Source organism: Plectrocnemia conspersa, unplaced genomic scaffold (assembly GCF_051122295.1).
Source record: "Plectrocnemia conspersa isolate PC_06_02 unplaced genomic scaffold, ASM5112229v1 ptg000012l, whole genome shotgun sequence".
Classification (NCBI taxonomy): domain Eukaryota; kingdom Metazoa; phylum Arthropoda; class Insecta; order Trichoptera; family Polycentropodidae; genus Plectrocnemia; species Plectrocnemia conspersa.
In genome coordinates this window covers 20,826,264-20,841,821 of record NW_028277176.1, presented here as the reverse complement: position 1 = coordinate 20,841,821, position 15,558 = coordinate 20,826,264, and the positions used below count along the sequence as shown (strand labels likewise).

Genomic DNA, 15,558 nt, shown 5'->3' with positions numbered 1-15,558 from the left:
AATATCATATATTAAAAAATGTGAAATTGTTGTATGTTGTATATATATATATATATATATATATACAATAGTTATGTGACATAAAGCAGTAACTATTCGTAAATGATTATTTGTACATACATATGTGTTTTTTATTTAAACAAATCAATAGCAGACTATTCACAATATATTTATTATTATTTTTTTAATTTATTAATGTAATTAAAATGATATTAGTTTTTCACGTAATATTATTTATAATTTTTATTTTTTATTAAATATAGTTTTTTATATTTATATACAATTGTGGATTCATTATTAGATTTTTTCTAGCATGTTTTTTTGATAAAAAAATGATATCAAGTGTAATTCTAGCGAAATATTCGTTATATAATTTATATTTATATACGGCATAAACATTTAATAAAATTTATTATAAACAATTAAACCATTTATATATATATATATATATATATATATTTTAATAAAAAAATACAGCAATTTACTTTCTTCACTACGATAAGACTTATAGTTTTATATCTATACTCATTTAAAAAAAAGCTTTTTTCACTTTAAACAACTAGATTTATAATTTACAGTTATCAACGTTTTTTTTAATAAATGAATCATTAATAATATCATATAATAAATATTAACAATGTAATTATTAGTATTTTTTATATTTTTAAAAGTATTATTACTGTATTTTTTGGTATAAATGATGATATAGGTATTCATCGATATGCGGAAGTAGAAAAAAAAATATATAATAACTCTTGAATATTTTCTCCATTACTACTTGCCGCATCATTTACAACTAAATTCAAGGTATTAGCATTACAAGCAACAAAGAGTGCTATGGATTTATGTCTTATATCAGGCGCGTACGGTGAGATACATTCCCTTTCGCTCGCTCGCGTGTTAAGTGTCGAGAGTAAGTGAGAAGAAGTGGGTGTATATACATACATTACCCAAAGCAATTAGTTTTATCTAATATTATAGTCATACAGTTTTTTTACGAATTTTATGCTTACGTCTGTGTTTTTATATAATATATTGCTAGTTGATGCATTATGAATAATTTACATTTATCCTACTTTTACTCACCATATTAAAATAAATATAAAATTTTATTATTTTCAGATCCTAAAAACTTGGATGAAGTAACTGTATTTGAATCTAACGAAGACGTTTTACAGAATTTAATTGGTGATATTGGATATTATCACATAATTTTAATATTGCTTATAATGCCGTGGGCTTCTTCTACTGCATTTCATACGATGGACATCGTATTTTTAGCGCCTAGTACAAATTACACTTGTCTTGATAACCCAAGCCACCAAAAAAATACAACGTTAAATATCTGTCCTTGCGATAATCCATTGTTCGAAAAAACGAACCAAGTTTTTGATCAAACTATGATAACAAAATGGAAACTAATATGTGACAAAGCATGGCTTGCTAGTTTTTCACATACCGTTTTAATGTTTGGTATTTTGGTTGGCAGTGTAACTTTTGGAGCATTATCAGATAAGTAAGTTATATATAATTAGTTCTAAATTTCTGTACATGTTTAAGAGAATTTATTATTATTTTTAGATATGGTCGAAAGAAGAGCTTGGCCGTGGCGGTTTTCTTACAAACAATCGCTGGAATCTGCGAGAGCTTTACTTTAAAGCTCTGGTCTTTTATGTTATTGCGATTTCTTATCGGCGCTGCAGTTGGTGGTGTTTTGATAATAGATTACGTACTTATTATGGAATTCACTGGTAGCAAATATAGAGAATTAGTGTCGTTCTTAATGCAAATACCGTACAATATCGGTTACTTGTTATTGCCACTTTTGGGATATGCGATCGACTCTTGGACAATGTTTAATTTGGTGATTTCACTGCCTCCTATTTTAATGGCATTATTTTATAATTGGCTTCCTGAATCTCCACGATGGTTAATTGTTACAGGTCAAACTAATAGAGCCATATCTACATATAAAACAGTTGCTAAAATGTTGGTATATTATATTGTAGTTTAGTATACTTTTGTTATATATAATAAATATGTTTGACGTTTATTTTAGAAATAAGAAGAAAACTGAAGGGATAGATTCTATTGTGATTCAATATCAGGAGACAATACTCAAGAGAAATGTGCAAGAAAATAATTTCTTAAAACTATTTAAATCCAAAAAGAATATATTGAATTTATTCTGCAGCATTATCATATGGATTGTATGCAGTTTTAGTTACTGTGGAGTAAACATTTATATAGGTCATCTGAGTGGTGATATATTCACTAATGTTGCAGTCTCCGCAGTAATAAGCAGCGTTGGTGTGTTTATTACGTATTTCTTTGTAAGAAAGGTCTCTAGAAGGGTTTCAATTATGTCATTGAACATATGTTTATCTGTATGTCTGTTTGTAAATGTTTTAATTCCAGATAATGCCCAAGCGGTAAGAGTTTTTTTTTCGTCTGTGGGTAGTGCATGTTCTTATGGATCTTTCATCATGACGTACCTTTACACAGCTGAGATTTTTCCTACAGTCGTCAGAAATTCGTGTATTGGGATTAGTTCAATGATGTGCAGAATTGGGGCTATGGTGGCACCATTTGTGGTAGATTTGGGAATCAATATACAATGGTTACCTCCTGTCATATTCGGGATAGCTCCCATTCTATCTACTATAGCTTGCTTGTTTTTGCCAGAAACAAAAAATAAAAAAATACAAGACACATTAGAAGATCTATAATGTTTATTATTTTTGTTATAAAATATATTTTTTATAAATCATTTTATATTATATAAATTAAATTTTTAATGTTGTTATATATTGCTATAATACTGTATATTATCATGTTAAAACATTGATATATCATACATTCATATTTTATTGTAATATTGTAGTATTAAGCATAAAATATTAGTTTGTATATAATGATAATGTTGGCTTGAATGGTCATATTATTGAAAGTTCATTAAATTTCATTAAAGTATTATTTTTTACTTATGTTATAAAAATAAAAATGGGTATGTGATTGCAATTAAAATATTTTATATATTATTATATATTTAATCTCAAACCATAGTATAATTGTTACAATAATCTTATTTTTTTTGGTTAGCTAAATTACAATTATCATTGGTAACAAATAACGCATGTTTAAATTTAAGATGCAATTAAATTTTGATATTTAAGATATATCTATCATAGCTTGCTTATATTTGCCAGACACGAAATATAGAAAGCTGCAAGATATGCTTCGAGACATTAACTTGAGTTAACTAATGTTACGTATGGGTTTAAATTTTTAAATTTTATATTTGTTAAAATTGTAATTATATTTTATTTAATTCATTAAAAATGTATTCAAAAATGTTCATAGATGGCAGTATCATTTTTATAATATAAAAAATATATTTTTTAACATACCTTCGTTCTGAAAAAATGTACTCTGTTACATGAACAACATTTAAATGTTAGATGATTAAACATAAATTAAATAATGACGTCATTCTAAAACAGGTAAACAAAAATGGTTTTAAAAAATATGCATAAAAACACGAGCAAAGTCTAATCATTATATTATTTTGAAATGCGCCATGCTTATTAAACATATTTTTTTAAATTTTGTAAATATATATTGAAATTACATTGTTTGAAAATTACCTTAACCTCGTTGTAGCAAGGTAAGAGTTTTAAGGTACTTAAGATAAAATTTACTTATCTGAAAAATACACGTAAAATAAACTACAAGCATTATCTACTAACTTAAGATAGGATATATACGTATATCTTATATTATAATATATTAGAAATCTAATTCTTCTGATTTATTATTCAAAATACCTTTATATAACTTTCACAAATAAAAAATAACATTTAAACCACCTCGCCAAAAAAATTTACAATAAAAACTACTTATACAGATTCAGAAATACTAAATTTTAACTTAATAATACGTATGTATCAAATATAACAGTTAATTGAGAATTAACTGGACAATTGAAATGCATCAATATTTCAATCAAAACTCAATGAACTATTATTATACATATACATATGTTACAGTAACAAATAAAATAAACAGAAAAACTAAAAAAAATTTGCTTTATTTATTACATATTCTTTATTAGGTATATAATTTTTTTTAAATCTGTGAGATTTTCAAAATGTTATGTTGAGAATATTTTTAAATAATAAAATAAATAAAAAGAAGGTTTTCATTAAACGATAAGTATTAGTATATTTAAGTAAATATTTACATATATGATAATTATAAAGAATCATACTTGAACAAATAAAATGTTGTTTACTTTCGTGTTTATAGTTAATCTGATAAAATTAAATTGTGGGTTAATCAACGTTTTAATTTTTTTTAAATAAAATTTTTAGTATTGTTATAAGATATACATCTTTTAAAAAATATGAAATATGTTTTCGTCTTGAAATGGATCTTTCGAAATCGTTAATGCAAGAAAAAAGAATAGCGGCTTTTATGCAGTATGGACGCATTGTTTATCGTACATAATTTACGCACGAAAGGGTAGTTTTTATAGTGCTTACAAGTGGTTAAAAAGCAGACGTGCTAACAGGTGGTCTGTAAAATTTGATATTTTTACGCAAATCTCTTATTGTTATTAGTCCTTTTGTCAATACGAGTTGCTAATTTCCTTTTCATTCATATATATATAAATGTGTAATAAATACACAACACAGTCATAGCATTAAGTGCTAAAACCCGAAAACATATATAGCAAAGTGAAGTATTGGAGGACCGGTAAATAATCTATAGGGGAATTCAGATCCTAAACAAACAGTGTTTATTTTATAAAATACTTACATCTAGATTATATAGTACAATAATCCATAACTTATTGAAAATATACTTTGTATTTGACGAGTGCTCTGTGTGTATGTACACACAGAGCACTCGTTTGTACCTTATTCTGGAAACTTGCGTAAGTACTGTGACCAGTGGCGTAGCTAGGGTATATGCCGCCCGGGGCAATCCTTAAAATTGCTGCCCTCCCTCCCATACATTTTTTTGCAGGGTCATAAAATCAACATTTCTTATAATAATAAATTGATTATTGTTAAGCTCTTGCTATTCGTAGATTTACATAAATTTTAGTTTATTGAGGGTTAAGAACCACACTAGACGATTCCATCGCGAACATGCCGCCCCCAAGCAAGTGCCGCCCGGGGCGGCCCGCCCCCTCCGCCCCACCATAGCTACGCCACTGACTGTGACCATAAGTGATTATTTATTAATAGTGCGATTACACAACGGCTCTCGTTACGATTAAAAAGAACTAAAGGGTTTCCTCATAAATAACACGCAAGGATTCTCCGGTACATTGAATAAATATTTTATTGTTATAAAATGGTCAAGGGAAACAATGTATCATCGGAAGACGAATTGCACCGTAAGACCACAATATTTCCGTTACGTATACATACTTGTTTCGTTATTCTAAGAAGCGAGTGCAGCGATTGGTTGGATGATCGCTGCATGATTGTGATTGGTGAGCAAGCTTTGCAGCTCTGAATACATAAGGGCAGACCCAGGTAGTCACCGAGCAGATTCGGCAGGCACTCGAAGAGACTAGCAGATTCGCCCCATCTGGCAGACGCGTAGATACGACCTGAGACTCCCGAACACGATCATCGCAAAAAAAGGAACTGCCTTCAGACACTGTCCCTGATCCCTGAGGATCCTCCACGGACATCACCTCTGCGCCAGCATCTCCACCACTGCTCGGAGAAAACGATACTCACCCATCATAGTAGCTGCAATATATGTAATATAATTTAAAAAAATTCTAAATAGTGTCCATCTGCGTCTTACTGTCTGCGAAGTCACACTCCTTAGCAGGGCCGGCCCAAGAGGCAGGCAGTACAGGCGATCGCCTGGGGCGCTAGATATGAGGGGGAGGGGGCAAATTTAATTTTTGCCTGGGGCGCCAAATAACGTAGGGCCGGCCCTGCTCCTTAGGATTACCATGCTCGAAATATTATTTTTTGGCGTGAGAATATTGGTTCAGTTTACTTTTAAAATATGATTAAGTTAATAAAATATTACAAAAGCGATAAAAACAAAATATAAATAATTATTAATTAATAATATTTTCACTCGCGTGCTAATAGTTGTCGATTTATGTGACTTTAGAATATATAATTTGTAAGGGAAATGAACATATACTAATATTTGACGACTTTGTCGATAACGTGACGTGTTGTTATGTGTCAAAGTTGTATTAAAAATAAAAGTCGGTTTAACCTACAAACTTTCGATTTGTGATTGTAATGTCATAAACCGACAACCAAGTTTCAAGTATTTTACGCTAACGTTTAAATTGATCGATATTCAACACATCACCGTGGAAACAAGTATTTTCTTTTTGTGTCACCATGTGTATTTTGGTCACAGTGTCAAAGTGAGTCCACAGCTCGGAGATGGAGTTTGTGAACCGTAAGTTTATATAAATATTCTATTGATATATTGTTTAATCAATTAGAATCTTAACCACAGATTGGTTATGTTAACTTTTAGAAAACCCATGTAAAAACATTATGATGTAATGTCTTTTATTTTATAAACGCAATAACTATGTCGAAAATAAACCTTTGGTAAGCCATACAGTCGAATATTAAGAATGTATATTTACATATGCATTCAACCGTTACTTACGTATTCAACTAGTTATAAATAAATGCTTATCAATTCGGCCACTAGATGCCTCTGAAATATAATTAGTAAAGTCGCAAACCATTTAATAATTTATTTTTCAGTGAAGGGAGAGAAGCCAAAAGTTCAAGATGATGATATACAAAAACTCATAGGAGGTTTTGGAAAATACCAATGGCTTCTTTTGCTCCTCACGATGCCATGCAGACTTTCCTCATCTTCTCAATCGTTGGGTATAGTGTTCCAAGCACCTCCTATGAGTTATGAATGTGCAGATGTGATGTATCAGAACAATTCACAATCAAATCAATGCCCTTGTGAAAATCCAATATACAATAACGATATATTCGAAGACAATATGATCACGAAATGGAATCTGATATGTGACAAAAAATGGCTTGTGAATCTGAGTCAGACCGTCATCATGCTCGGAATACTAGTAGGAAGCTTGATTTCTGGTGATTTATCAGACAGGTATGTACATATGTATATATACCATAATATTTGTGCTATATAACAATCAAAATATTACAAAGAGACAACAAATAATCATTGGTCAAGAAGAATGTTTGTTTTTAAAAGACTAGTATACATATTATAATTGTATATGTTAAGAAGTATCTGAATTTAAGTAAAGTTTCTTTAACATTTTAATTATTAACTTTGGCAATAGTAAAATGTGTAAGTACGGGAGAAGTCTTTCCACTATTTCAAAGTTATTATATAAAAATTAGGATTTTCAACTATGTTTTTTTACAAATTTTATATAAAATTTTATATAAATTTTTTTATAAAATTTTATATAAATTTTTTTATAAAACTCAGATACTAACTATAGCAAGGTGTTTTCCATTAAGCAAAAACCAGTGGTTTCATATTTATTTAATTTATTTTTTGTGTATCTTCCGTTGCAATATAACAGGTGTTAATTGTTCCAACAGGGTAAATACAATCAATAACTACTAAAAAAGTATAAGATGCCAAACTGAAATCAATCTGTGAATTATTAAAATATATTTTATGTATTAACAACTATTATTACAAATTACATACAATATATGTATGTCACTATGGGCGACCTAGCTCAATTTTATTTTTATTTTCCATCACGATATTCATCAGTGAGATTAGAAAAATCTAGGAAAACTTAATCTGTGATAATCAATCGGAATTATAATGATACAATAATCAATAATCATCATTATGGCGCGTGCTGACATTTGCGAATAAAAATTCTTTATTCTGTAAAGTGACTCCCATTGGGCAAAATGAGTTGTGAAAGGAAGAATAAGTTCGTCAGTATTAAGATAATTATTTGAATTTCGGTTTCATACCAGCTACGCATGATGTTCGTATATAATTTTTTCTGTTGTCCGAACACTCTTTGAACAACGAACCTATGAAAAATGACCATCTTGATGCACATTTGAAGACAAAAAATGGCAGTTGTGTGAACTATGATTCAAAACAATTTAAGAATATAATGGAGACATTTGATAAGAATAACAGTAAATTTATTGTTCTCTCGACGAAATGCTAACAAAAGTCGTACTCTAGAAGCTAGTTATGAAAAATCTCTGCTCGTAGATAAGTCTGTGAAAAATCATACTGTAGGGAAGGAATTATTTAAGCCAGCTATATCAAGTTTTCTTGACAAAGTTCTGGAAATTAATGGCAAAGATGCGAAAGAAATGCCACCAAGCAATAGCACTGTTAGTAAGAGAATAGACGAGGAGGCCAAATATGTATAAAACACAACTTATTGAAAAGTTGAGAGCAAAAAAAGGAACAGTGTGGCTGTATTAGTGATTCATGAAAGATACATTGCCAATGATGAATTTAATGAACATATGTTGTTATGTAAAACATTGGAAACCACAATTACTGTAATTGATATATACAATAAACTAAAATATAAAACTCAGATACCAGTTAAAAATTTAGCACCATTTGCCACAGATGGTGCTGTTTCTATGATGGGCAAGATACATGATTGCTTAAAATTATTGAAGGATGACAACCCAGATATGTTGCTTGTACATTGTGTTATTCATGGAGAAAATTTAGATTCAAGAACGCTTTCACCTGACCTAAATGAGCTAATATATTAAATTATAAAATGTATTAACTGTATCAAAGCAAATGCCAAGAGTGTAAACGTTTCTTCAAATAATTTTGGTAGGATAAAAATGTTGAACACAACATAACATTGCTTCACATAAAAATGAAATGGTTTTTGCAGGGCCTACCTAAAAATATTCATGAAACTATTTGATATTCTAAATGAGTGACAAACACTTTTAATAATTTAATTTGTTAAATAAAAACTGCAAGTAGCAAATGAAACTTTCATTGATGGCAAATCTAAGATATTTGGCTTTATTGGACTTATGTAATTGTATAAAAAATGTGTTTCAGACAAATTTTTTTAGCAATTTTATTGACTTCTTAATAAGTGTAAGGCGATTGATTGTGCTATACATGTCGCTTCAGATTTGAAACAAATGGCATTCCTACCTTATAACACAACCGATATTGGTAGATATAACCGATGTTGCCATTCAGTATCAAGAAACTCTTAGGACTGCAAAATGATGAATCTTTTAAAACACTATTCAACATAAAAAAACAATAGCGTAGCTTTGTGTCAAGACAGAAACAAAATACTTAATTATGACAAGATTAGCAAGAAAATTACTGTTACCAAACCCATCGTCATATTTAGTTGAATGCAGCTATAGCGCTGTAAATTATTTGTTATTGAAAAATATAAACTGTCTGGATATCACAAACAGTAGAGACTTAGGTTTAAAATGAACATGTATACATGTAACATACATGTAACATTCCATACATTTACTTACACGTAAACCATCTAAGTGGAGTGCATATTTAATCTCTTTTATATATAAATATTGTTAATTAGTTTAAGGTTGATTTTCCTTGATGTTTTTGAGATTAGTGTAAAAATAAATATATAATACCATCTTAACCGTTCTAATGCCGTAAGACAATAGCGTAACGGATTGTGGTACCACACAATAGCCCTCGTTATGACCAGAAAATCACATAAATAACAAAGTGTTATTACTGTAAATATTTCCAGTCATTGAAAGAATATTTCTTAGTTGCAAAATGGTCACGTATATAATAAATCACCGGATCCACAAGATTCCTGTTGCAGTATACGACCTTGGACAATGCCCATCAAGCAAATGTCGCTTTCTAAAGGCGTATATCTATTTCGCTGTTCTAAGAAAATCTATTGGTTGGATGATCGCTGCATGATTGTGATTGGTCAGCAAGCTTTGTAGCCCTGGATACTTAAAGTCACAAGCGGTCATTCGCAGACTCAGGCGGACACTCTAATAAACCAGCAGACGCCCGCCGCCCGCCATAGCAGAGATGGATCAACCTCCGCTATACTGTCGTTGCCATGCCACCTACAAGATCTTTGAGGACCTCCCACGGACATCATCCCTGCGCTAGCTTTTCCACCACCGCTCGGAGAAAACATCTCGCTATTTATCGTCTGTCGCAATTGTAATATAATCTAATAAAATTAAATTCCACCTTGCGTCTCACTGGCTATGAAGTCATCACCCCTAGGGTTCTCAAATCTTAAATATCTGTATATTAACTCACCACTGCTAAAGAAAGTTTAAAGAAATGCTTGATAATGACGATGTTTCTTTTGAGAAGTCCGTTGCTTTTATCTGATTGGAAAAAAGGTCCATAAAACAAAAAAGAATATTATATGTAATGCGCTGACTTTTCTACCTCTATTTTTTAATGTTTTTGTGTACAGCTGCATCTACGAAATACGTGATTTAAATTGCGTCATGCCTGATGACGAGATGCTTTTGCCATTAGTCTGAGCGGTCTGTTTTTAGTGGTACAAGTTATCTTAGCTTTGCTTCTTGGTAATTTGTATGTTATATTTTACGATTACGTGTTTATTGTACAGCTTTGCAACCTGCCGATATGTTATGAGCCTTACAAATAAAACACTCAAATGGCGTAGTTCTTATTTATGTTTTTTTATTCACTGTTTTACTTTCACAATGGCATCCAGATGTAAAATTTTTTTACAGCACGTGCCTTTTGGATTAGTATCAATAACACTTATGATTTTTTCATCATAAAGATCAGATATTTTATTATCTAATCAAAAAAATGCACAATGGTTTTTTGTTTACAACAATTAGAGGTCAAACTATATCTGTTCAATATTTCTTAAGCCAACGCTACACTGATTATTTGATTAGCAGAACCTTCTTCAAACCTAAATTTATGTTTTTGTACTGCATTTTGCGCTGTGTTTTAAAATAAAAAATGATGGTTCGTAAGTGTTTTGTTGACAACATATTGTACAGTCGAATAAAAAAATTTTGTATCCAAATAATATAATTTAATAAGCAACACCATTTTATGTTATATATAACAACTCATGTATATTTTAAAATGAGTCACCTAATATTATTGAATTTCTAATAGTTTGAAGACTCTTGTTCTTGTTTTAGGTGAATGATCGAACACCCATTGATCACAACACCATAGAATTTTGCGCTTGCTTTTAATTTCAGAATTAAACTTTCACAGTTTCTTATTCCTGAACTTGTTGATACATATTTTATAAATAACTGTTCGGAAAACTTCATGATATTGCTTATAAAGTTTTATATTTTTTTACGCATAACACTTATTTTTAATAAGCTCATAAATGACGATGCATGAGCATTTATTTTTTAATAGTAAATACTTCTTCTTCCCCTTTTAAAATAATGACAACACGCGACACCTTTCTTACAAAATAACCGGTTCATTAAACAAGCATTACTCTTGATGATATTATAAATTCACACGGCCTTTTTAAACATATACTGAAAGCACAACATTGTTGCGCCTGAGACATTGTAAACTATGGAAACGACAGAGTTGCACACATACTAAAAAAATAATATCTCTCGTACTATTAAATAAAACTTTTGCACATATTTATTTTTAAATCATTAATATTTATAAGTTTAGTAAAACGTTTCAATTTAATAATGTCCGCTTTCTAAAATACATTTATTTATTATTTATATTTTTACAGATTCGGTCGAAAGCGTTGTCTGCTATCAGCTTCCGCATTAGAAGTGACAGCTGGGATAGCAGCCAGTATCACACCTGAATTTTGGTCATTCATGTTCTTCAGATTCTTGATCGGTTGCTCGGTAGGAGCAATTTTGATCACGAGTTTCGTTTTAGTCATGGAATTTACCGGGAAAGAATACAGGGAACTGAACTCGTGCTTGTTACAAATATCTTACAACATGGGATTCATGCTCTTGCCGCTATATGGATACTTTTTCAAGTCTTGGTATGGGTTTAACTTATGCTTGGCGCTACCGGCTACTCTAATGTTGTGTATAAGTTGGATTCTGCCCGAGACTCCTAGATGGTTGTTGACGACGGGAAAAACCAAAGAAGCAATTTCTGTGATCAAGAAAGCGGCAGCTTTGTAAGTATAACAATAAACAATCATCTCATTGAACACCGTTCTAGGCTTTTCTGTATCGCACTACTTCTAATTTTCTAATTTGTAGGCGGGCGATACGAATTGAGTGGTAATTTGGTTATGCTACATCAATTTAGTAAATTAGTTAAATCATCAACTAGTTATTTTAGGATGAAACAGCACTGACGACACTTGAATTCTGCGTATCGTTCGTTAAATGGGGGGAAATATAACATTATAACTTCTAATCGTTTTCTTGTTAAGTACAATAAAGTTATGTTTTGCCATTACCAAATTAACGATAAGCCCTTCTTAGGTTAATCGAATAAATTGCTTCCTATTGCTTCAATACGTCATATTTTTTCCGGGATACCAATTTGTCGCATATTTGGTTTGAATGACACCAAATAGATAATTACTTAAAGAATAACAAGTCGTTTTTATTTAAGGACAAATCTCAAATATTATGATTCTTTATTTTTAAATGGTAACCATGAGATAATAAATAATCATTTAATTTATTTTGAGCAATAACCAAAAACTAGTCGAACAATTCGATACAATTGTTATAATCATAAAATAAATTGTATCACAATCACGCATTACAAAATATTATTAACATTTTAATTTTTTGCTTATATAAAATTTTTTAAATACTTTTGTGAATTTTACTTAAATGGCAAGACCTTCATAGTGAAATATTTATAATTACTAAGTCTTTAGCCGAGTAATTTTAATAAAATAATTTTCACTTACTATTCAAAATTATTTTCTTTAAAGTTTGATTTTATTAAAAAAAAATATTTAGCAGGCTATTTTATTTTTTAAGAAAATCCTTCAAATTACGCAAGATAATATTAACCAGGCGCGTACGGTGAATTACATTCCCTTTCGTTCGCTCGCGTGTGAAGTGATGAGAGTGAGTAAGAAGAAGTGGTCGTGCATAACGCGTGTAGCGCACACTCTTATCTCTCACTCATTCTCGTCACTTAACACGCGAGCGAGCGAAAGGGAATGTATCTCACCGCACGCGCCTGATATTAACCCACTAATCTTCCGAATCAGTGACTACGACAAGATTAAATTTAAATTTAATTATAAACACAAAATACCCAAGCACATCTTGCCTTAGAGGCATAGATTTATTATTTAGTAGCTCCAGGTCCCAAATAAATTGTACTGTATATATTTGCTGTATTCTTAATCTTGTGATAAACGTTAAAATAAAAAACTTGGTTTTAATGATACAAATTTGTTTTTTCAGTAATGGAAGAAAGACTGATATGATCGATAGTACAGTAGATGCCTACTCATGTAAAAATATCGGGAGCACAGCGCAAGAAGGAACAATGATCAATCTCTTTAAAACTCCAAATTTAAGAAACAACATGATATGCATCACAGCCAATTGGACAGTGTGCAGCTTTGGTTTTTACGGAATTTCCCAATTCATAGGACAACTGAGTGGTAACATTTTTGTTAACGTTACCATAAGTGCAACCCTGAGTAGCTTTGGCACCTTTTTGGGCTTCGTTCTATTGAAGCTATTCAAGAGAAGAACTTCAATGATCCTGTCGAACCTCATCACTTCTGTCTGCCTACTGGTCATCGCGATTGTACCGAGATCTTATGGATTCGTCAGTGTGGTAATGGCGTGCATTGGAAATATGGGTGCTTTCGCTGGATTCATCGTAGTTTACCTTTACACGGTGGAACTGTTTCCAACTGTGGTGAGAAACGCAGCCATGGGTATAGCTTCGATGTTTTCGAGATTCGGATCTATGGTGGCTCCGTTTGTGTTGACTCTGGGAAGCACTGCAATTTGGCTACCGCCTGCTATTTTTGGATCAGCTCCGTTGATAGCGGCTATCTTGTGCTTATTTCTACCGGAAACAAAAAACAAAGCATTGGCAAACACCTTAGAGGAAGGTGAAAATATTAATGTCAAAAAATAATTGAGCCTATTAGTAGTATTTTTTATACTGTTTAAATATTAGTCTAGTGATATTATGTGATAATACTGTTTTTGTTTTCAATTTATCTTAATATACAAACTGATTTATAAGTGCTTATATCATATAAAAGCTATTGCTATTAGAACACAAAGTAATTTCAATCGCAAATGTGCTTGAATTATAAATTGGATCTCGATATCTGTTGATCTATTCTATTGATATAGATACAATTCATGTATGTGTTTTATATGTTATAATACCATAAACTTCAACAAAAAAACAACAAAATAAATGTTGCATAGTGACTCTTTAGGACCCTGCTTGAAATATTGTCACTTCATATTTTATTAGTCACTCAACTCCTTACCCTGATACAAATGTGTTAATAATTAAATGCTGCGCATTAAAAATTTTGCAAATTGCGAAACATATAATTACTTCACTTCACCCCAGATATCTTATTCCTTTTCCTCGATTTTATGTATTGCAATTGAAACCATCCCTTTAAAATTTATTAAAAAACTCTTTTCTGGACGTCGTTATTTTTAAAGGTTTGTGCAAAAGAATGGCACCCGTCACCGAAGATAATTTTATTAAGTAAGTTACTTAAACATTTAATTTAGTTATTTTGTAATCTCATTGTTTACATGTTTGGACCACCCACAACTATAATAAAGACGTTGATATTCTCTTCTTTGTCGATCATATGTAAAAATTTTCATCAACACTTCCATCAGAGATTTTACTTGGACTACTAGTTCACTTCCAACTTAGAATACACTAGTGTTCAGTCTGAGCCTAAACAGAATCAACATAGACAACCCTTCCAGAGAAGAGTAAGTGTTATATATAATTGCACTAAACTTTTATTAATATGCACTTTGTACACACGAATATAAATTTTAATACTTTGCACTAAAAATTTGATAGTATGAACTTCGTACACTCAATCTTGAATCTAATGTTTTGCACTTTGAAACATATCTTTTTGACATAGTATCTACATTTGTATCTGTTATCTAATGTATTCAATATATTTGTTGAATTTTATGTAATTTATTTTTCGTGCAGTTTATTTGCTATTAGTATAAAAAAATAATGAAAAGTATTTGAGTGACCGATTAGGGGCGAACCCGGTCCCTAGGAAAACAATGATTCCGGGCCTCATGACAAAAATGGCACCTTATATTTTTTTAACATCGTAATATATGTTCCTAAATAAATAATAATAGGTACAAGTTAACCCTTTCTATGCTATAAATTAATATAAAAATTAGCCACCATTGCGACATATTATCTGAAATAATATTTTACGCGAAATATTTTAATTAGACATCGAAAATTATTAAAAATATCTACTCATATTATTTATATGATAATTAGTCGTGTTTTCTTTGCTGCTCAATGTTGCTAGTTGATGAATTTTCAGTC

At 30.6% G+C, this 15,558-nt stretch overlaps 2 protein-coding genes across 2 annotated transcripts; both read left to right on the top strand.

The window, feature by feature from the left end:
• Positions 1-819: 819 nt before the first annotated feature.
• LOC148228571 (solute carrier family 22 member 6-A-like) lies at positions 820-3,257 on the top strand. The gene is made up of 3 exons (XM_088199073.1): positions 820-1,516; positions 1,582-1,989; positions 2,060-3,257. The coding sequence occupies exons 1-3, from the start codon at positions 1,230-1,232 to the stop codon at positions 2,727-2,729; spliced, it is 1,365 nt and encodes a 454-aa protein (XP_088055199.1). The 5' UTR covers positions 820-1,229; the 3' UTR covers positions 2,730-3,257.
• A 2,924-nt stretch (positions 3,258-6,181) lies between these two features.
• Positions 6,182-14,554, top strand: LOC148228570 (organic cation transporter protein-like). Its single transcript, XM_088199072.1, has 4 exons — positions 6,182-6,453; positions 6,774-7,143; positions 11,768-12,175; positions 13,437-14,554. Exons 1-4 carry the CDS (start codon positions 6,438-6,440, stop codon positions 14,125-14,127), a joined length of 1,485 nt encoding a protein of 494 aa, XP_088055198.1. The 5' UTR covers positions 6,182-6,437; the 3' UTR covers positions 14,128-14,554.
• The last annotated feature ends 1,004 nt before the right edge of the window (positions 14,555-15,558 follow it).